This window comes from Balearica regulorum, chromosome 9 (genome assembly GCF_011004875.1).
Source record: "Balearica regulorum gibbericeps isolate bBalReg1 chromosome 9, bBalReg1.pri, whole genome shotgun sequence".
In the NCBI taxonomy this organism is placed as follows: domain Eukaryota; kingdom Metazoa; phylum Chordata; class Aves; order Gruiformes; family Gruidae; genus Balearica; species Balearica regulorum.
This window is the reverse complement of record NC_046192.1, coordinates 18,054,414-18,077,521: the sequence shown is the minus strand read 5'-3', so window position 1 is coordinate 18,077,521 and position 23,108 is coordinate 18,054,414. Positions and strand designations below refer to the sequence as shown.

The window sequence follows — 23,108 nt, the reverse complement described above, 5'->3', positions numbered from 1 at the left end:
AAGTTCCCCCAGAGAAACAAAGACAAATACAAAATTTATTGCAGTCTATGATAGAAAGACAAAACCCCTAAGATTTTGCCATCTTGCGGATATTTCTTGACCAGCTGTGCCAATCAAACATGCAGGAAAGCCATTCCAGGACATTTCCTTTACCTATTCCGAACCTTTCAAATGTCAGGGTTGCAGCCACAAAGACACCTGCAACCATTCAACAGCAACAATTGTTTTTAAAGCTGCAATGCTAAACACCAGCCTGCTTGTCAGAAACACTCCTCTGTGGAAGCTGCCCACATTGGTTAAGTATCACAGGCTGGGCAAATAAATGCCAAGTGTCAGACAGATGATAAATCAGAAAGGGCCACGGAAATCTTACACCGTTTCAGATGAGGCATGTTGTTACCCAGGAATCGCCTGTTTCTACTCAGGGGGCATGCTGACCCTGACAGATGGGCCAGATACCTCCATCACATCATAAACCTGTGAAGCTTTTAGTGAGAGAAGCCCCAGAAGGCTACCTAGTGAAGCTGGTGGTGGTATTCTTCCCGAGGAGGTTGTCTGCAGATACAGACTGAGACTGTATATCCAGCCCTGCAAAATCTGGACCTATTTCATAGCAATCAGCCTTCACAAGCATCCTGCTCCACCCAAGCTTTCAGCATCAATAAAGCCACCTCACTCCCAGGTACTCTAGCTCCTGAGATCCTCTGAAACCAAGGGTGGCTGGGAGATGATGTTCTCAAAGACCATGCTGCACTCCACGTTTGGAGGACAGTTCTCTTCTGCAGATGTCTGGTTTTTAGGCTTTCCAGCAGACTCAGGAATGTGCTATCAAACAGCAACGTTCCCTCAAAAACAGGCTGAGAAGTGCACGTACTGAAAAAGCGACCGAAACCTTGCTGTCCTGAATAAAACACACAGCTTGGTTTAAACTACTTACTGACAAAGCCATGCATCACAGATATTTAAGATGGAGTTCCACTTAGCAGCCATGCAAATCTCAACTACTAGCATGTGACAGACAGATGTCGCAGAAAGAGTCGGTACTTCTCTCCTCAAGGAAAAGGGGGTTTTAAGCCCTTTTATGACAGAAACATCAGTCTGAAAAGAGATTTTGATGACTAACTCTGGATTGAAGTGGGAAAACCCTTAGAGCCTTTGATCAAAACCAGAAAACAACCCAGGGGGCTTCATAAAAAACTTTCTGTTAAGGAAGTTTAATCAAATTTTAGCACCCAAAGAACCTAGGGGATTGGAGATTTAGGGAAAAATACCACCAGGGAAATTGTATGAGATGAAAAACTATAAGCATCACAATTTAAAGTGGCATTTTAGGATTATTTTCAGTTTTATTGGGGTTTGTTTGAGAAGAAACTTCAGAATAGGACGCTTTATGGCAATTCTCCTTGCAGAGGTTACAGTCACACAGAAAGGAGCAACGATCTGTGGAACGTGTCTATATGCAGATTCGTCTTCCCAAATCTGAGACTGCTGATACTGTAGAGTGAATTCAACATGCAGTTTTACGGCTGTGTCACACGTTTCAGACAAGGGACCACAGAGGGTTGTTCTCAACTGCAAAGTTCTTACATCAGAGGAGCTGGGCAAGTCACTGAGGAAGACCAACACTTAAGACAAGCAGTTACTATACGGAAGACCAGAAGAGACTGCCATGGGCAGTGTCCTGACTAGCTGCTATGAAATTATTTCTATCCCCCAAGCCTCATCTTGGGGCCTCACAGTAGAGAACATCAAAGACAATTCTCAGTGCTTCCCATGGACAGCAACACATCATCGGGGTAAGTGACACTTGCTTGGGGCTCCCCAAACCACTCTGCATTCCCCCAAGGCCACAGGAACTGCTACACCTCTGGAAGGACATTAACAAGGACTCGTCCCTTGCTGCTCACAGCCTGCCCCAGGGCACTCAAAGGATTTTCTCAACCCTTAGTACTGTCTGTTTTAGGGTCATTGCAAACCTGACCATGGCTAAGCCTGAGTTGAAGAGCTGTTAAGAGGAGGAGAATGAAATGAAGTGATATAAAGAGAGATGCTTGGCTTTCAGATTAGCTCAAAGAGCCTTTTGGAAAGCCTACAACACCCTGAACAGAGTTAATTTGTGAGGAAATGTCACTACTGAAAAGATGATATGCCTCACCGCTATGACAGAAGCAATTCTTGCCATCACAGTTTCACAAGCCTTGATTTAAACTGATCAAACCAGACACCTGCCTATGCAAAGTAATATGACTTATATCAGCATCAAGAGAGAAAGACAAGCTTTGAAGTGAGAAAATATTAATCTGGTACTGTGATGTGTGAGTTCTTATACCTAAGCGCTTGCATACTGTAAAATCTTCATTTCACTTAAACAAGAGTGCTAAGATATACTCAAACTGAACAGCAGAGAAGACGTTTCTCTTAATCATAATTTTTTTTTCCTATTTCTTTCCTCCCCAAGAAACTATTTTCATATCCCTGCAAGTGTTCTGGAGCATAACCAGTCTCAGCTACACAGGAGGGTGGCTGGGGAGGCACACGGGGGAAGAGGAGGAAGGGTGTCACTGTTAAGCAAATAATTTTCCAATAATCTTCCCCACAGTGTGAGTTTTCCACCTGGGAGGTCAAACACGAGGGTCAACATTTTCTGCTCTAGGTCTTTACACTAAACAAACAACTAGTTTTCAAAAGGTTTGTGCTACCCCACTCCCAACTAGAACAGGAGGGAACTGTGGGTGCTTGCTTTTGAAAGCCAGGGTATTTTTATTTTAGACTAAAATCCATGTAGGCACCTATCATTTTCATGGCTACAAACTGTAAGCCTTACAAACTCTCCATTTCCGTTAGCTGCTCTTCCCTATGCTCCAAAAGCTTAAGGGTGAAAGGTAGCAAAGTCTATTATAACAGGCTAGCATAATAAATAGTGTTACAATGAGGCAGGCAAAAAAAGCCCTCCCATAAATCAAGCTCATCAATTTTTAACATAATCTGCTTGTGTTAAATCTCTAATTATGATCTGTCTTGCACGAACTCATGAAAGTTTACCAACTTTAGCACATAATCTACTGTCACAGCTTCAAAAACACCACAAACCCTGTAAAAAGCATATTACTTGCCACTCTTGAGTGATAGAGCATAGTTTTGCAAAACTGATTTAGTTAAACGTTTACTTGATTTGTAAACCAGGAGTTGTGATAGGCCTCGGGCCCATCCTACCCAGCTGAGAAATCGATCTCTTTTCTATTTGTTACAGAGAATTTAAAACGGTGACATTTATGACTTCCTCCAGTAGTAGCTCGTAAGATTAGACTATCCAAGTATTTCACCATAAATAACATTCAGAGGAAGTTTTAACCCATTAAACTGAGAAATCAAATTTAAACTGCCTTGCTTTGGTTGCTTGTTGATGCTGGTTTGGGTTCTTTTTTTTTTTTTTCTAAGGAAGAATTTTATTTGTCTCCATAAGTGGGCTTTTTGCCTTGAACATCGCATTTAAGAGACACATTCACTTTACTACTGCAAGATGTGGTCTCTTCCTTACTAACAGCAAAATTTACTGGAGTCAAGACTCTGTATCAGGAATCACATATTATACAGGCATCTTAGCCCCTGAGCATTAGCTGGACTTGGACCCTCCGCAAAGGCAAACCAGCACTCCAGATCCAAAGAGAAGAGGCAATGCAGAGGAAAGCATGACTCTGCCCTGAGTCGGCTCAGATCCAACAGTCATTAATTTGGACTCTACACCACAGAAATTGGGCTCTCCTAGTCTTGAACTGATCCTGGAAGCAGCACAGCCACATTCACAGGGCTTAGGCCAGGGGAGTAGGTTTTGCCAGCACCACGCTGGCTCCATATGAAGCCATTCGCACATGCCGGATGGCTTACTTGTAAACCAGGACAAAGCCACCCACAGGTAACTAAGGGCTGACTAACTTGGACAGAGTAGAACTGGCTCATGTTAACTCACTCATGACTAAACCATGACATTCAATTCCACAGTAATTGTAACAAATGGACCAAACAGTTCATTAGTGTGAACTCACCTTGGACTTGACCTGGAGACAAGTGACTGTTTTTCCTGGCATTTATTGCCACCACATCCTCACTAAACTGCTCAGTCAACAAGTGTCCAGCTGCTGTATCTGTGTTGGCAGGACACCTGCTTTGTTTCTTATGTTTCTTCCTCCACGTATCCTCCTCGTCCTTTTCATCAGAACCAGAAGACTTCTGCAGAGCTGCACAGTATCTCAGGCTGTTCGATACTCTCCCACTCAAGGTGTCATTCATATTTAACAAGTCAGCTGCAGCTCCACACTGATGTACATAATTGTCTTCCTCCATCTCCAAGTCTCCTTCCAGACTAACAATGGTATTTTTTTTATGAGGACATCTGCTCAGAGAGGCTTGGGGTTTATCATTCTCAAATCCTCCAGGCATGGGCTGTTCCAGGTGAGATGCTCTGACCGGTGAATAGCTGTGGACATTCAACCCATTCCTGGCTGGATTATCCTTCACCAGGCCTCTCCTCAGGGGTAGGTCCAGATCTGAGCTGGGGTCGTTGTAGATGCTGTCTTCTAGCTGCATCTTCTGCGCAATGTGATTCAAATAGGACCGGAATCGGCCGCTGTGGTGCTTTTGCACAAGACTCGCGTAAGCGTTCTTCTGTGGAGTAGCGGGCTTGCTCAAGCCCTCCTTGGCACCTTGGGCAGAAGTAGTACTTCTCACATACCCCAGCTGATCCATAGTGCAGTAAAAGGCCCAGACTTCAAAGAGTTACAAATAGACACAGGGGAAGAAAGGGTTATTTTCTTGAAACAGAGTCAAATAATTGATTACACTAAAAGACGCAAAAGTGTACTAAATGAGAACGTATTGACCTTTACAGAAATTCCAGGTTGAGGGAAGGGGTTTCACAATGTACTCAACATCTGCCCTGCACCAAATCCCTGTCCACAGCCCATAAGCCATACCTGCCCATACACAACACAAAATGAGGATTTTTGTCCCAATGCTGACACATCAAATATAAGGGACTCCTTTGATCCGCTCTTCCTTGCCTTTGAAAAAGCCAGGTAAATTAAGGCTGTAACTGACAGACTGTATCAGATGCATCAGTTTAGCCATTATCAGACATGAAATCTTGTCATGTCCAACCTGGAGTCTTCAAAAATAACTGCATCATTACTGAAGCGCTTCAGCGTTGCAGTAAAAAGCATACATTGCCTGTTACCTCCCTCCCCCAGTGACTGACCCTTCTGGATTATATGGGACATTTGCTTCAAAGACTAACCATTTCAGCTTGTCTTTCTAACCATAAACACGCTTCCAGTGCAACTGAGATACAATAAATCCCCTAACACAACTAACTATCTTGCAAGAGTTCATAATTCTTAGTGATTGAGATACACTGGCAGCCACTTCATCACAGAAACAGCGCCAGTTTCTGTAGATGGCCTTATGCCTCCACCTTTGTGGCACAAGTGCGGAACTTGAGTAGATTAAAGCATCTTTCAAACCTGTTTCGGTTGCTCCAGCTTTTAAGATTTAGAGCAAAACAATCTAGTAAATTGTCATCAGCTACTATTAAGGTAAATTATAGGTATGGACAGGACATAGCAATGATTTTTGCTGTACCTATCATCAAAGAGGAAAATAAAAATATATTGATAATGGAGCCCAGTGCAACTGCTGTCTTGTGTGGGTTTTCATAAAAATGCCTCTTTTTTCCTTCAAGACATGTTTGAAGCTGAACTTCACCCCAGCTGATGCGTTGAGAACTTCAGGGCTCACATCCCTCCTATGCCAGAACTGAGGGGCACTGGACTCTAAGCTAAAATAAAGGTTATTGTCCATTAAAACTCTCTCTCTTCACCTCTCTAAGCACAGAGATGTTAGCAGGACAGAATACTGAGCTCAGCAGAAGAGAAATTTATATTCCCTTCCCTATTCCCACCATGCCTGGAATTTTTTTCACCCTTACCCAGTCCTCTTCTCCCTTTTGCTGCAGTTGCACAGAGGATAAGCACCCAGGCAGTCTCCTCTGTGCACACACTGCACTGGGAACAGGGCAGCATCCAGCAGGGAGCAAGGATTGCAGCGCTGACCCCTCCTCAGAGTGCCCGCTCTGGCCCTTTCAGAGAAACAACACGTGTTGCAGCAAGATTTACTTAAGTAATTGAGCACGGATGTGAATAGGCTTCACAATACAAAGCAAAAATTAAAAATCCCTGAATAAATAGGAAAAATTCTTTGTGTGGTTTGCGATTCTTGTTCCTAAGATTTTCCATTGGTGCTGGCCAATAGCTAAACTTTTCTAATAGACTGACCTGCTACAGCGCTATTACAAAACCCTCACACGGGTAGGTCTACAGCAAGCTTTCTTTTAACGTCACCTTCTCCAGTTGCCAATTCAATAGAAGTAGATAACATTTATAAAAGCCAGTGAGACTACTCTCCAAACACCGGTTCCGGGATACAGCAGATTGCCATCTTTATTTACAAGTAAAGAATAAGCATTCACACCTCACCTCCACTGTAATTTCTGCAATTTTAATCACGTTAACAGTTAGCAATTGGAGCACAGACAAAAAAATAAGGGACTTGCAAACCTCCACGTATTACAGTTTCATTATTACTTTTCCATGGGCAACCAGGAATTGCCAGCTCCCCAAGAGCCGGAGGGCAGAGGGGAGGCAGAGCTGGCACCAGGTATAACCCACCCTGCCTCCCCGCCGGGACAGCAATGCGGATAACTGAAATACCGGGAAGGGAGCACCGAGGGAAGATGCTGCGTTGGCCGGGCCCAGGACGAGAACTGCCCCTGTTCTTTTCACCCGCCGGCTTTTGAAGAGCAGCACCGGCCTCCACCACCCACCTGCCCCACGCAGGACACGGGTGCCAAGCGCCCCGGCCAGCGCAGAGCAGCGAGGGTCGGCACACCCGCTCCAGCGCCAGGAGCTCGACCGGGAGCGGGGCTGAGGGCCTCTCCCCGCACCCTCGGCACCAGGGGCAGCCCCTCGCCCGCCGCCAACGCCACTGCTCTCGCCCGGAGCGCCCCTGACCCCCTGGGGAACGCAGTCCGGGCTACCACTGCCCTTCCGCGGCGCCCGAAGCAGGAGCTGACGGAGCGGGGCCCGCCGGACGAGCCCTCGCCCCGGGACGAGCCAGCAAACCGTCAGGCCCGACCCCCCGCCACGGCGGCGACGATGCCACGGGGCTGACAGGGCCTGACCGCCGCCGGGACCGACCGGGTAGCCGCTCTCTCCCCCCGCCCGGGACCCCGGTGACGGGCCCGCGGAAGAAGCGCCGCGCCGCGCCCGGCCCGGCCCCGCCACTCACCGGCCCAACTGCTCCCCCCGCCGCGCCGCGCCGCTCCGCGCCGTTTAAATGTCCCAACGCCCCCACCGTCCACTTCCGGGTCAGAGGCGGCCTACGGGCCGCGGCAGGGCCCAGAAGGCCTCACGCGCGAAGCGCTCGCTCCTCTCCTTAACAGGGCGGCCCCGGGCGTGTGAGGGGCTGCGGGCCGGGCCCCCGGGCAGGACCCCCGGGCGGCCTCTAGCGACACGGGGCAGGCTGGCGTCCTGTGGGTCCCTTTGTGCAGCGCCCGGCGCAGCCCGGGCCTGGAGATGGAGTCGGGAAGGGCCCTGTAAGGGAGGCACCGTGCGGAGGGCGGGCAGGGTGTCCCGGGAGGGGACAGGGTGTCCCGGGAGGGGACAGGGTGCTCCGGCCCCACTCTCTGCAGAGGAGGGTGCTCCCCGCCGGCAGGGCCCGTGGGTCTCCACAGCCTGCCAGGAGAAGGGGAGCCTCCAGACAGGGTCTGTCACAGGAGGTGAGGGTGGGAGGCCACCCAGGCCGGAGCTTCTCCCACGGGAGGCTGAGCTGGGCATCTGACGGGATCCCCCCAGGGCCAGGGTGCTGCGGGGGACAGGAGGTGCTGGCACCACAGCAGGGACCCAGTTCAGACTGTCCCCAGGCTGCAAGGTTTGCAGACACCTTGGTCCCTGGGGTTTGCAGACCCATCCCTTCCAGCCAGCCCAGCTGAGGCCTCAGTGATGGTTTGGTCCCATTTGCTGGCAGCACTCCTGCTTCAGCCAAAGTCTCTAGACAGATAGGTGAAAAAAATGTAATTTAACTGATTTAATGTTGTAAAGAGCTGAGACTGGTATTGTCCTGTTGGAAACCCTCAGAGCTTTGCAGGCACCTGTACCTCCAAAAGCCGTGCAGGGAAGCCTCCTTCCAGACCTACACGGCCTCACCGTCACTGCAGAGGAGAGCAGGCTCCCAGGCTCCTGTTCCCCTAGCTCTTCGTGCTCCCCCAGCACTGGAGATGGGCACCAGTCAACCTGCCGACCCACCAGCCCACCCACGCCACAGCACCCGAGTAATGACCAACTCATGGTGCTGAGCATCAGTGGCCTGATCTCCGCCAGGATAAGTCAGAGCCTTTGCGTCAGAGGGTGACATCAAAGCATGAGACCAGAGTCAGGACCTGGGACTTTGACTCCCTGTTCTTTCTGTGGCTGCAGATGTCCCATGGGGCTTTATAGCAGAGTCAGATCCAGGGTCTGGCTGGCTGGGAGTAGGTGGTTTGGTCATCCTGGTGTTACCTGCAAACTCAGGCTGGGAACTTCAGCCAGAAGAAAAACTGGAGAGCAATCAACTGGCCTCGTGCACCTCCAGTCAACCCCATTTGAGCTGTCTGCCTGGAGCAGCCCCTTGAAGGGCGGGAAAGTGTCCAAAGGGACCTGAGCGAGCATCTCCAAGTGGGGGTCTGGTGGGGACAGGCTCTGTTCAGCAGAAACACAGGTCTAAGCAGGCTCTCCATGCTCCCCTTCACTTAGGATGGGGAAGATGCCCGGTCTGTGGTGCTTGTTCCTCATCCCACATCCTGCAGGTTGATGGCCACAGTGCCGCCTCTGCTCAGTGTGTGGCATCACCTGTGGCTGCCAGCCCCTCCTAGACGCACGCTGGCCCTGTGGCCATGCTCCCAGCCAGCGCTGCTGAGCCTCCACGAAGCCGCGGCGAGCCCTCTGAGACAGAGCTGCTGAAGGTGAAGTGCCTCACAAAGCCGTGGCAGGCACAAACCGCTCCAGCTCCAGCCCGCAGGTCGGTCAAGGGAGCTGCCCTGAGAAAGCACCAGGCTTTTGCTGCGGGACCAAGGGCAGCAAGCACAGACCTGCCCACACAAGGACAGTCACATCTCCCCGAGCACCGGGATGCCACCGGCAAAGGCGGTGTCTCGTTCACATGAACCATGCAGAGCCAACAGGCTCTGCCTGTGATCTGCCGACACTGCTGCCAGCTCATCAGCTGCCCCCACCCAGGCAGCTCTGGTCACCTTGAGGGAAGCAAGGACTCGTTTCTGCCCCATGCCAGCTACGCAGCCACCATGCAGCCTGGATGGCGAGGAAATGAGCAGCCGTCCTCCATGTGAGCAGAGCCGCCAGTTGCATGGCAGCTGGTGCCTCCAGCCCCAAAGACAGAGGGTGGATGCCATTTCTGCTGGAGCTGGCCCTGGGGGAGCACGGCCGCATGGGATTGCCCTTTCGGTGGAAGGGTGTGTTCCCCCAGCTTCCTCCCGCTCCCCTGGCCACTGCCAACGCGAGGCAGTTGGCATCTGCTCTGCTAAGGCACGGCGGTGGCACATCCCCAGCTGTGCAGGGCCTGGAAGAGCAGGAGATGGGGCAGGGGGGACCTGGGAGCCCCCCACCCCGCTGCCCCCCTGCCTGTGCCAGCCAGGTGGGAACAGCAGCTCTTCTCTGTGCCGCTGAGTCACGCTGTGTCTCTGCTGCTCTTCACCCCCGTGGGGATGAAGCTGAGCCCGTAGCTTGGCCAGGCTCCCTCCTGCACCAGGTGGTGCCACCAGCTGCAGCAGCTTCAGCGTGCTCTGTTCCTTCCACTGGAGATGAAGGTTGGGGGGAGGAAGCTGGGGGGATTCGGTGTTTGTTAGTGCCGCTGCTGGCGTTGGGGCCTGCGGTTTTGCAGTGATATCATGCGTGGCGAGAGCGATATGGCTCCACGGCTGGATGCCTTCGTCCTCTTCACCTGCTGCCTCCAGCTGCACAAGGGGCTGCAAGCCCCAGCAGATTCACAGAGCATTTCTCAGCCCTCCTCTCCTGGCAGCAGCTGGGGATCTGGAAATCTGGCCTGGACTGTGGGGCAGAGCCTGCATTTGTGCCCCCTTTCGCTCTGCCCCATCACTGCCCCAGACAAGAGATACAGCAAATACATGTCACCCTCCCAGTGCCCCACGGGCACGCAGCAGGTCCCATGTGGCTGGGACCAGCCACATGCCCATCCTTTGCACCTTCTGAAGGAGGCCACATGCAAACATGGCAGCGAGCTGATGCTTCATGCAGGATCTCATCAAATGCAATCCCTCCCAGGGAAGGGCTGGACTGCTTCAGTCTTGCCTTTGGCTCCATCGTCCATCCACACCATCCTTGTGGCTGCCGAGCAGAAAGGAGCCGTCCCTTCACTGCTGCTCCCATGACCCTCCATGGCAACTCATGGGCTTTCTAAAAGGGAGCGGGTCCATGGGCAGGTTTTTCCCCTGCACTCTCGTTTCCTGGGGTCCTGTAGCAGCAAGCCCAGCCTGGTGTCCCAGCTTGCTTTCCCACAGCGTAGGATTATCTCACCATCTTCCCCCGGGCAGTAACTGGTAGCTGCTCCCCGACGTTGGAGGCTGGAACGTGTTACAGCACCTCGGCCGAGGCGAGAGCACCGTGTGGCTCCTTGGCCGGGAGCACCCCGCTTACGAAGGCTTTGGCTCCCCTGCTTGCGGTTTCAGCAAGGAGTAAGGGCCCGCCCGGCACTCATTTACATCAGTGTTAATCAGGAGTGACTGGCCAAAGGGATGGAGCCGCCCCGAGATGACTCAACGAGGGGAACCCTGGATGGGAGCAGAGTGGTTCCTCCAACGCCTTCGTCTGCTTCCCGCAGCCCACCTGGCGTGAACCGACACTGTGGGTGGAAACATTGCCCCTGCCAACCTGAATGTCACCTCTCTTTGCTGCAGAATATTTCAGGTGGCGGGCCATGGCAGGGGGACGGAGGGCAGTGAGGTGCTGCCTCCCTGCTGTTGTCCAGAGGATAGACCCAGACAGCTCAAGGATATGCTCGAAGGCAGAGTGGGGCTGCTGGTTTGCTCTGGGGCCTCTGAGCACCCTGGGAAGCATCTTGATTGCAGCAGCAGCACCCAGAGTTAGGCCAGAGTCTCACTCACTTTGATATTGCTCAGGCACCAGGACCCGTCTGGGCACTTGACCTGAGGACACGAGCCATGCTTGGGGGGTAGAGGGGACGTAGACAGATTTATTACCATAAATAAGGTAAAAACCATCTCTCTCCACAGTAGATACCCATCTACTAAATGTGTCACAACACATGTGGTCTTGCCCCACCTGTCCTTCAGCTTCTCCAGTCTTCTCCTGAGCCCTCCATACCTCTGGTTGGGAAACACGCCACTCAAGATCAGGACTGATGGGTTCCCATCTCCTTCAGATGCGGCAGCGCCTGGAGGAACACCTGCAGCTCCCCCCCCGGGCAGAGGGAGGTCTGGTTTGGCTGTGTCTGTCCAGCAAAGTGAGAACCAGACCCCAGCAGAGAGGGACAGGTGGCCAAGAAAGAGGTGAAGGAGGCAGGGGAGGAAAGAGGTGGGTGCCGGGATGGGACATCAAAGCAGCAGGGTTAGTGCCTGGCTCCTGGTTTAGCTGGGGTCTCCTGGATACCTTCAAGTCTCTTCCCCTCTAGTTATAGATGGCCAAATCTCTTTTAAAACCTGCCCCTCGGTTGCTCTGCACCCTCCCGCCCTGAGGCTGAGGACTGAGCCTCCCAAAGGTGTTCAAATAATAAAGCTTCGGATGATAAAGCTCTGAGGTCCCACAGTGCTGGGGCACACAATGTGACACAGCTCAATGGTTCCCATCGGGAAATCCAGGCAGGGAGCTGCCCTGCACCTACCGAGCTTGTGGGCAGCGGGGTTGGGGGACCCGGGGGGACACAGGGCTCACGGGGCAGGGGATGGGCAGTGAATTCAAGCCCCATTTGATGCTCCCAGGGAGGTGAAAAAGGCACCTTCGAGGCAGGCAGGGACTAACAGACCACGCTGCTCCACAGTCCTGGGGTTAGGGACTCACCCCACAACCCCTGTCGCTGCCACCCCGTCCCCCACCTCACATATGCGGGATGGGGTCTGAATAGCCCCCATGGGGACACTTCGGGGCTGTGGGCCGAGTGGGGACAGCACGCCAAGGGCAAGCAGGGGCAGATGCTCCAGTGGAGACCAAGGGGCTGGCGGGCACGTCCCAGCAGCTCGGTGAAGGCGAGCAGGGGCCACTGCCGGTCCCGCTGCCGGCTGGCAGGCAGAGCGGTGAATGAGAGCGTAACTTATCAGTATTACCTCATGTGAAAGCCCTGTGCCTTTGTATCTCAAGCAAACACCGGCCATTATACCCCAGCGGGCCAGCATTGTTATTCTGTCTGGTTGCAAAAGGTTAGGGCTGTGGAGCCCCGCACGTCCACACTGGCTGCCCGTGGAGTGGCAGTGGGGCCGCCGCGACGCCCCACAGCCGACAGCGCTCCCCCGCCGCTGGAGCAGCAGCCCCAGCTGTTCCCAGGCATGGCCGAGGCCCGGCCAGACCGTTATCTGCTCCGCAAGGCTGCCCCACCATCTGCAGCACCAAAACCTGCCCCTGCCCTCGCTGTCCCCCAACCCTGGCCAGGGCCACCCCATGCTTCTCAGCTTGGCGCCCACACAAACCATCCCATGGGAGACAGCCAGACCCTTTTCCAAAAATATAAAAAAAAAATATTAAAAAATAAAAGAGCAGAAAGCCCAAGTTTGGCTTCAGCAGGATCACAGCACCAGCAGGAGGTCAAGGGCTCGACCACCAGCATCCCTGAGACCAGCACGGATTTGGCTCCCTGCATCGCAGCGCTCCCCTGGGGTTTCCCACATCTGATATGCTCCGGGGAAGACCCAAGAAGCCCAAAGGTTTGGCCCCGAAGGACTGATGCCAAAAGGGACTTCCCGCCACCTGGCGCTGGGTTCCCGGGAAGCCAGATCAGGGAGTCTGGGGGGTGTTTGGTGCTGGGGTGGGGGCACAAGGGAGCTGCTGTTGGTATCTTCGAGGGTGACAGGGTTTCACCCAGCCAAGCCAGGTGGAAGAGGCTCCTGCCAAGCCGGGGCGTGCGCTGCTGCCGGAGCCGTGGGCTAGTGAGGACCTGCTCGCCTGGCCCAGAAGCGCACGTAGCACGTTACAGCACAGACCTTCCCCGGGGCTGCGTGGGGTGACGTGGTGCAGTGGTGGCATCCGGCTCCAGCACCACGATGGGGTCACCCCTGGGTACAGGCTGGGGATCCGTCCCTGCTGGCCTGCCGAATCCCTGACCAGTGTCTGCACGAGGCATGGCTTCCCGTGGGGACAAATGTCGTGATGATAACTCCTCCTTTGGCCTTTCCGGGCCATCACCTCTTCGGGCGATACCTCTCCCCAAAGGGATGCTCAGTGCCAAAACCGGCAAGCCTGGGCTAATACTGGGACCTCCAGGCTGTGGGTGAAACGCTGCCAAACCCCCACTTTTGGGAGGAAGGTGTCTGAGAAAGGGAGGACAAAGATGACCATGGCATTTAGCTTGGAAAATCCCAACAACCTGCCCCTACGTTATCCGCGGAGCCGAGGCTGCCGGCAGCTGGAGGCGACGCAATTCGTATCCTCTGAGGACTCACACAGAGGGAGGCTCACGGCACACACTCATCCGTGCGTTAGAATTGCTTCATTTTCTCGACGTTCAACAAAAGTCTGAGACGTCATGTTCCCACTCCTTCCAGCCCAGTGAGGCAGCTCAGCCCCAGAACACGGCAGCCCCTGGGAAAAGAAACACCCAGAAAGTCAGGAGGAGACTGGAGCATCCCAGGGAGCCCAGGTAAAATGGCAAACCCCAACGGGCAAACCCCAAAGCGAGCCCTGGGAGGGAAAACACAACATGTCTGCAAAGACCTGGGGGTCTCTGCCTGAGGCTTTTCCTTGTCTCCTCATCCTTGCTGCCCTGGGAGGTTCAGGAAGGGGTAGAGATGTCCTCTCAGTCTCCATGTCCTTGCTGCATCTGCAGCCCCATCCCACCTGCTCCATCAGGGCAGTTCTGCGGGGCCTTTCCGCATCACAGTCCTGGTTTGGGAAGAGGGAATGTTGGGCCTGTGTGTGTCCGGGGCCGGAGCCCTCTTCCAGACCCAAAGGAGACAGGGGAAAATGTAAAATCATGTAGTGTTTCCTGTAATGCCTCATTCAGCAGCAACATCCAAAATAAACAGCTGGAATGTTCAAACAGGCTGAAAGCTCCACCAGCGTCTCAGACAGGGAGACCCGGAGGTGAAGCAGGCACTGGTGCTGCCACAGTGCCCCAGGAACATTGCACCCCAGTGTGCGGGGCCACCCTGTCCCCATGATGGCCTGGTGGCTTCCCGGGCCTTGTTGGTGGCCACGTCTGAGCTCCCAGCCAGTGCTCCTGCCCTCGGGAGCTATAGGGTTATTCTGCAGAACAGTTTGCTTCAAAGCATCCTCAGGAGGCACGTCGCCCGCTGCGTCCTGCCACAGAGGTGGGACCAGACTGTCCCCTGCCACTGTGTGCACCGGTGCGTGCTTACTCACCCCTGCAGCCAAAATTGAAATTCCCCCAAAACTGCTTCTTGATGAGCCCACTATCACCAGACCCCTAGAGAGATACTGTAAAACTTGTTAAAAAAACCCCATGAACTGTAAAAAGCTCCCGTTGTGTCACCTCAAACCCTCAGTGGCAAACACCAACACACCTCTTGTTCCTGGGGACTGGTAGTTGGTGGTTGCACCGGAAGGGAATCAGCTCCTCCATCCCTGTACCTCCTCCATCCTTGTACCTCCTCCATCCCTGTGCCTGCTCCACTCCCCTGGCCCTGCCCCAGGCGGGTACCGAGCAACGTGGGCAGGACAAGCAGAGAGCAGCAGTATTTTGGGGCTTGTTCCAAAGCCACCATCGGGCTTTGGGACCGTGCTTGACCAACAGCTCATTGGGTTGGCCACTGGTTGGAGGAAAACATCGGCTGCTCCAGCATCTCTGTCACATGCACGCAGCTTTCTGATGTCTCTTTTACAAAGGGACAACTGGCCCTCGCACAGCATCATCTGGAAATCCTCACACTACAGTTATCCATCACTCTCTTCAGAAATGCTCCCTGGCCCATGGCAGCAGCAAAGACATAAATCTGGGCAGTGATTTCCCTAAATCGATACAGAAACACACTCCCTAATGAAGAGCAAGTGGAAGAAAAAGTGAATAGATAGCTGGTTGTTCACTGCTGCGGTGACATGGCTTTTTTCAGGCTGGAGTCCACATTTCTGTCCTGTAAACCTTCTTGGGGTGATCTTCTGGAAGGTGCCTGAAACCTGGCTCCTGACTTCAGCTGAGAGCGCTGGGGCCCCAGCACTGCCCAGCAGGATCCAGCCTCACCCGCAGGCATCACTCACCCCTTCCTTGTGATGGGGCCGAAACACCCCGTGCTGCTGTCACACGTACCCCCGTGACCCATCTCCTCCCACCCTCCACATCATGCTGGCACTGGTCACACTTTGATGAATCCCTCTCCATCCTCAGGCACAGGGACCCGTGTGCCCTCTCGCACACGCACCCGCTCTGTCCCCTCCCCGCTCCCTACACACCGATAACCCCAACCCGCCCAAGTCCTCCTCCTCAGGGGTCACCCCCACTTTGGCAGTATCTCCCCATTTTTAGCCCTACAGCAGCGATGTTGTCTGTTTTTCCGGCACGTGCAGGTTCCCACCCCACCCTAGGAGCAGGGCTTTCCAGAGGGCAGGATATGTCCTGGCTTTGGGTGATGCCCAGCAGGACCCAAAGGGGTGAGAGGCTTAAATCCAGGCTGGATGAAGCCGGCACCATTGCCACCATACGGACACCTCTGAGGAGCCCTTAGTCTGCTGTCACAGGGGAAAGGGTGCTGGGGACATTATGTGACATGAAGAGCAGTCAAGTACGGTTTTTTCATGCTTTTCTTAGGTCACCCCGAGCCACCCCCTCACCAAATGCACCGCAGCCTGTCTCCCCATCACCCCTGGTTCAACGCTGGTGTTCCTCAGGGGCAGAGCAGCCCCGGAGCCCCTCTCTGCCCCCAGCTCTGTTTGGGCCCCTGGGTGCGATGGGGAGCGGTGTCACCCACTCCAGCCCACCCCGCAGGTCTCCATCCACCCCTCCTTTCCCACTGCACAGGATCCCCTTGGCTCTCCAGCCCCCCAGGAGAAGCCCCCAGTGAGCGCAGGCCCCTCCACCCCACCATCCCAGGTTCCACACATGCCCCGAGTCTGCCAGTTCTCAGCCTGTGTGAGCATCCCGTAGGGCCATGGGCTAAGGAGGGCACATCCCTTCAAGGGTTAAAAGCTTTCAGGCCCCCATCCCACCAAGCAAAAAGGTTTCCTGCTCTTAACCCCTTCCTGCCCACCCCTTCCCCCATCCCAGAGTTTTTTGCCGCCCCGGTGGATCTGATCTGGTTTGAGTTAAGGGAAAGGCTTTGTGCGCGCCCGGCTCCGACTCCAGTGACTTTCAGCAGAAAAGGCAGGGTAATTTGAATAACAAGACTAATTGGATTTATAAAGCACAGCCCCCCCCAAACCCAAGGCTCTGCACAGTGTGACAAAGAAAACAAGCTAATGAAAACCATGCTGGTGAAAGCGGAGGGCGCGGGACGAGCCTCCTGCAGGCAGGCGCTGGCTGAGACCTGAGCGAGTTGTGGCATTTGTGGCAATGCTCTAATACTCCAGGGCTGGGGGGGGTGGAGAAGCTCCGATCGGCTCCTGACCCCATGTCCCACTGCGTGTGGGGGGCTGGTGGCAAGCAAGGTGGCCCTTCCTCCCCACACTGTGACATTCCCCTCAGCTGTCTGCCCCATCTCCTTCCCGGGTGTCCCCCAGGAGAAGCCACGGGGCAGGGCTGCCCGCAGCATCAGGGCGGGAGCCAGCACAACCGGGACAGTGACAGCAGGACCCTGTGTCGGTGACCTTGGGCACCCCGACAGCCCCAGGCTGTGGACACCCAGAGCTCAGCTCCCCACTGCTCCCCTCTCCCCCGCACAAGCCCTGCTGAAGGGGGTAGCGCTGCAGAGCCCCCCCCTCCCCTCCGGCTCCTTGCACCGCAGAGAGGCTGGATGTCACACCTCAGTTACGCTTCGAGGGGGACGAGAGCTGAACCCCAAGAGAAGGGGCCTCTCTCTGCTCCTCGCCTGCACCCATGGCTCCCTGGCACCTGGGTTCGGCTCTAATCCTGACTCCATCGCCTCGCTCTGCCTGCACGCAGACAAATGCCCAAGCACAGCTTTACACTCCAAAAAGTCCAAGTTGTCTCCACCTGGCAGGCACGATGGAAAAACCACCGAGACCTTCTGCTTCCAGCTCCCGTTCTCATGGAGCTGAAAAGCCAATCTCCTTTGAAGCGTCCCGTGCCCAGTAGCCTGGACTGTGGAGGAGGAAACATCTCCCTGCTCGGGAGCAGGGAAACCACGGACCCCCAAAGAGCCATGGCCCCCCCAGCAGGGGCAGCTCCCCAGGGAATTGGGGAGCAGCAAAGCCCAGAAAGACTAAGAAAAGGAGCCAGAGGAAGGGATCAGCCTGGAGCTGACCCCAGGGGGAGGGAGAAGAGCAAAGACCATTTCCCTGGTCCCAGGGAAGGGATTTGGGGTGCAAATCCAGCCCTGCATGCTTCTGCAAAGGGGGGTGTCTTTCCTCTGGCCTGATCCCAGTAAGAGCATCCCCCAGCTGGGGTGCCAGGGATGATGCCCAGCTGCATCAGCTAAAAGCAGCCTGAGCCCCAGAGCTGCCCAGTGCCAGGCACACCAGCAGCAGCGGTGGCACAAATCCTGCCCTCCTGGCTGCTGGAGGGGAAGGGTGAGGGTCGGAGGGAGCCCCCACCGTGTCCTCAGAGCCCCTGCGAGCCGCTGGGCTTTATCCCGGGATCACATCCTTCTCCCGCACCCTCCAGCTCCAGGAGCAGGTTGAAGGAGGCGAAGCCAGGCTGCATAGCCCTGCGGTGGGTCAGCCCTTGGGGTCCTGTCCCCAGCAGGGACCCTGTGACGCTGCCCTGCAGAGAACACCCCAGGGTGTGTGAGAAGCCCCATCTCCAAGGCCAGGGACACCATCCAGCCACCCCAGGAGAGAAGAGGGAGCAGGTCACCCCCTCCAAGCTGAGACCCACCTAGGTACCCTCAAGCAGTGCCCCCTGCATCCCCCTGTGTCCCCAGCATCCCTGCCAGGGAGGGCAGTGTCCCCCCTCCTGCCAAGCAGGGACCTGGGAGAGAAGTTAGGGGACAGACAGGTTCTGATTTAATCCTGGATATGGAAAAAAAAAAAAAAAAAAAGTGCTTTTTGCATTCATTCCTGTCTTTTATGCTTGACCCCCCACCAGGACACACACACACACACCCCCCCCAGCCTGCAACAACCACCCCAGGCTGACCCGTGTTCTTCTGTGGGGGGTCACTGGGGAAGTAGGGGGAGACCACAGGGGCCATGGGGCAGCCAGGCAAGGGGAGGGCAGGCAGCTTGCAGGGGGGTCCAGGAGTGGTTGGTGGGGGGCATGAAGCCAAATGCCCCCCGCTTTCCCTTTCCGCTCTCCAACTCTGTGAGCCGGTTGCCTTGGGCTGATGTGTCATTTATTCCTGCCAGGGGAGAGGGGACACCCCCCCCCCCTTTTAAATTCCTGCTATTGTGGAGTGGGAGGCCGGGTTGGACCTGGTTGTTTAGATGACATCACCGAGCAGGTTGGGTTATAAAATGAATGAAGCAGAAAGCCCAAGTTCACTAGCTCGGCACTTCGCAGGCGGCAGGAGGGACCTCGGGGCTCCGCTCTGAACTTTGACTCCCGTCGGTCCCGGCCTCTCCCCGGGGCTCCCCTGGGCTCCCCGCTGCCCCCCCAGCCCCCCTCTCGCTCGGCCTCGCAGGATGCAGATCTCACCCTTGCTGGCTGGTGGACTTTTACTCGCTCTGCTCTCCGTCAGGCTGGAGGCGAAGCCGGCGTCTCAGCTCCCACAGAAGGTAGGGCTGGAGCTGCCCCCCGGCTCTTCCTCCTCTCCCCGTCCCGCCGAGGGTCCCAAGGGCACAGGGGGGGGGACATAGGGTGACTTTGGGGTGGCAGAGTCAGCGCGAAGCGGAGTTCTCCTTCCCCGTGAGCTTTTTGAGTGCTAGGGGACGCCCTGCTTCTCCAGCCTGTCCCAGGCGTGCATGTCCCGGGGACGTCAGCCCCAAACCAGGGGTGGAGGGGGATGCTCTGCGCCCCGTATCCTGCAGGACTGGGGCCGGGGAGGGCGACAGTCTGCTCCCCGCATCACCCCAGGCCCCCCTCTGTGCCAGGCGTGGGGGAAGGGGAGCAGACCCGAAGCGGGGTGGGCAGCAGGTGCACAGCAGGCAGGGTGCGAGGCCAGAGCCCTCCAGGCAGCCCTGCCCAAACAGGCCAGGCAGGGGCACCCGGGGTGTCCCCCCGGGGAAGGGGTACCCCAAATGGGGGTGTGCCAGGGAGCTGGGTGTCCTGCGATGCTGAGGAGGAGGGATGCGCTGGAGGCCACCGACACTGGGTGGCACTGCCCAGGGGGCTGGGCAGAGAGACAGGGACACGGACTGAGGGGTGCCCCAGGACAGTGGTGGGACAGGACTGGGGGTGTCCTTGTAAGGAACTGGGGTGCAGGCTGCAGAAAAAGGGGTGATATGGGGGGGAAGGGAGATGAATGGGGGAGAGCAACCCCCAGGGCTTGGTGGGCAGCAGCCCTGAGCATGGAGAGAGACATGGGGCCTCGGAGATGGGGGGGCCAGTAAGGAAGAGGGTGTGCCCCCCCCATAATCGTGGTTCAGAATGGAGGAATGGAAGAACCCAGAGAGCATTAACTAAGTGGGGGACAGTGGGAAAGGAGAGTCCTGATCTCCCCACTGCTCCTGGGGACACTCTGCAAAACAGGGGTACAGGAGGGGCTGCTCAGAGTAGTGTGAGTCCTCCAGAGCTGGACTGGGGGCCAGGAACACCCACCTCCCCCATAATCTGAAGGCGCCCGAAAGCTGGGGGCAGGGGGTGGGGGAACGCAGTGACCAAAGGGGCCTGAAAGCTGGCAGGGGATGCAGTGACCCCCATTGGGGTCACCCCAGCTTTCAGACCCCTTCAGATCGGGGGGGGAGCACTGACAGCAGGATGGCTGGGGGGGTGCAACACACACTAGCCTTTTTTTTTAGGGGGATGCAGTGACCTCAGCTGGGGACGGGGGGGCACATAGTGACCGGGACAGCGCCGGGAGGGGTGGGAAGGCACTGCTATGGTGGAGAATAGAGGGATGCTCTGACCCCAGGGATTTGGGGAGGGGGGGGATGCCCTGGGCACCCTCGCAGGGGGATGGACTGCATTTCCCGGAGGGGGTGTGCACAGCCCCCAATCCTGGGTGTGCACCGCGGGGAGGGAGGGGGTACACCGGCTCCGCTGCAGGTCCCTAACGGGGGGATGCGGAGGGGGCTGTCCTGAGTGCTGCCCGGAGCGGGGCGGCGGGGAGGGGGGCACTTGGGGGGCTGCGGTGCTCTGACCCTGTCTCCCCCCCCCCCCACCAGGCTTCCCGCGGCTCGGCGGCGGCGGCGGCAGCGGGTCCGCCCGAGGCGGCGGCGGCGGCGGAGCGGGAGAAGGAGCGGGAGAAGGAGCGGAGCAGCAGCAGCAGCGGCGGCGGCGGCGGCGGCGGTTCGGGCCCGCGGGAGGCGCGGGAGGCGCGGACCGAGACGCGGCCGCGGGCGGGCTGGGCGCGGCTGCTACAGGACCCGCCGGGCCGCCGCCACAAGGGCCTCCATAAGAAGGGCCTGGGCAAGGGCTGCTTCGGCCTCAAGCTGGACCGCATCGGCGCCATGAGCGGCCTCGGCTGCTGAGGGACCTCTGGCGGTGAGTGCGCGGCCGGGCCGGGCCGGGCCGGGCGGGGCGGGGGGGGGCTTCGCTGTTCGGGCACCGGGGGATGCTGTGCTCTGGCAGCCGGGGATGCTGTGCTGTACGCTGCCGGGTAGGAGATGCCACCGGGCAGGATTGGAAGTAGTTAGCCAGCTCAGCCATCTGCAATCCCCGGTGTTGCTGGTGGGTAAAGAGGAGGACCCCAGAGCTGGTTTAATTGCACTCCCGCCTTTCCAATCACCCTCCTGCTGCCTGGCTGCCTTGCCTACCTCTGCAGAGGATCAGAGACCCCAGCCGTAGTCCATCGCTCCCACAGCAGCTCACGCTAGATTCCCTTTTCTGTGTGAACTAGACTGGGGAGGCTGCAGAGGGATGTCTGGTGCAGCCATATGTTCCCGGTTGCTCCCAGCACCCTATGCTTGATGGACACAGGTGGCCTATGGACATGCCTTAGAAGGGAAGGGTACCCTCCACGTGCCTATGGTGGGAGAATTAGTGAGGTACCTAGGTCAGCCATGTTCCAATTCTTTTAACATATAGGAAAACAATACACAACTTCCCCAGGTGTCTCCTAGTTGTGGGGACAGCCAAGGGTAGTGCTTTCCTAACTCAGGCTTTGCCTCCAAGCAAGTTACAGGAAGCTGGGAGAAGTTTTTCCCACAGCACTCCAGAGCCACTGTGCTTAGGGACCGATGGGCAAGAGAAGCATCACTTCACTGCAGTGACAGGTTTGGAGAAGCAGAGCAGCTCCTCCCCTGCCAGCTCTCCCCCAGGGTGATGGGGGCAGCAAGGGCAAACCCTGGCCTGGTCCCTGCCAGCAAGTCACACGCAGATAAACTCGCCCGTGGGGAAGCACTTGCCCGCTGCAGCCCAGGCCACTCGCTCTTCTTCCCACAGCACGGACGTGCCTTGGCCCTGCAGTAATGTAATTGGGCATGGAGGGAACAGGATCCAGACACCCTGCTGCTCTGCAGAGCAACAGGAAGAGCGGGGCCCAGCAATGCCTGGAGGATGCCAGCACTGGTCCATGGCCCTGCCCGGAGGGATGGGTGCCGCTCCTCAGTATTCTCAAGGAATCGCCCAGCTCAGGGCTCTGAGACACACGTGCATGCTGCGCAGCCAGCTCGCACCCATCCTCTCGCATTAAATTCTCATCAGGAAAAAAAGATTTCTCCCAGCCCCAGGACCAGGAGGAACAGCACACATCCCTCAGCCTCTCCCCTAAATACAAATAGCCAGAAAGCAAATAGCGAGCTTCTTCCTTGCTTCAGTAAGAGCAGAAGCTCAGAGAGGGCTTCTGTTAACTTCAGCATCCCTCGGCCCCGTGCCAAGATTATTCTTGCAAGGGTTTCAGCTTGGGACACGTAAGGGCTGTTGTGTGGCAAGTGCTAACAGACACTTTGTTCTCATTCCTCACAGGGCTTGGAATCCCTAGTCCATTTTCTCCTACCGTGGCCAGGCAGGGCCATCCCCCAGGCAACGCCTAGAAGAGCAGAGACCCCCCTGGAATGGACAAAAGATGTGGCTGTGTTTTTCTTTTTGGTACGAGGAGTCATGGCACCAGCTGTTTTGGTTTTGTTATTTTTTTAAAAAGTTCTATCTTATATATATTATATATACAAACACTCACCAAGACAAGGGACAGTGCTTTTCCAAGAGACTGATGAAGCCAGCTGTATAACGTTGCTGTTTGTAAATTCATGTCATGCATAAATGTATTTATGTTGTAAAGCTATTTATATATTGTTTATAAAGAGATATTTATAAAAAAATTATTTATGTAACAATGAAAAGTCAAGCATTGTAACTTTTTTGTCCTAAGTAGTTGAAAAAGTTTAAAAAAAAATCATTCCATGTGGCATTTTGTAACCTGTCTTTATTTATCAAATTCACATACAATTTAAATATCAGATTGATTGATTTTAACAGAGTTAAAAAAGAAGAAATTGTTCAGATTTTTAGAAAAGTCAGGAGTGAAAGGCCAGCTGATATTTTAAGCGTTGATCCCATATGCAAAAGTAAACTTGTGCCCAATCCTGTGATGCTCTGAGGGACCGAATCCTGCCTGGCGCTGCGTGCAGCTGCAAGCCTCTGTGGAACCCAGCCGAACTCCCCGTGAGAACGCGCGGCGTTGGGCAGCTCCTCCATTGCCCAGAGCCTGAACGGCA

The 23,108-nt window shown here is 55.6% G+C and overlaps 2 protein-coding genes across 2 annotated transcripts in view; one reads left to right on the top strand and one right to left on the bottom strand.

The window, feature by feature from the left end:
- The window catches only part of DIS3L2 (DIS3 like 3'-5' exoribonuclease 2), a 193,176-nt gene extending 185,572 nt beyond the window's left edge, over positions 1-7,604 (bottom strand). The window contains 2 exon segments of the mRNA XM_075761378.1: positions 4,044-4,763; positions 7,339-7,604. Coding sequence (XP_075617493.1) covers positions 4,044-4,743 — 700 coding nt within the window. The 5' untranslated portion in view covers positions 4,744-4,763; positions 7,339-7,604.
- An 11,235-nt stretch (positions 7,605-18,839) lies between these two features.
- Positions 18,840-22,794, top strand: NPPC (natriuretic peptide C). The gene is made up of 3 exons (XM_075761377.1): positions 18,840-19,070; positions 20,619-20,937; positions 22,360-22,794. The coding sequence occupies exons 1-2, from the start codon at positions 18,978-18,980 to the stop codon at positions 20,922-20,924; spliced, it is 399 nt and encodes a 132-aa protein (XP_075617492.1). The 5' UTR covers positions 18,840-18,977; the 3' UTR covers positions 20,925-20,937; positions 22,360-22,794.
- The last annotated feature ends 314 nt before the right edge of the window (positions 22,795-23,108 follow it).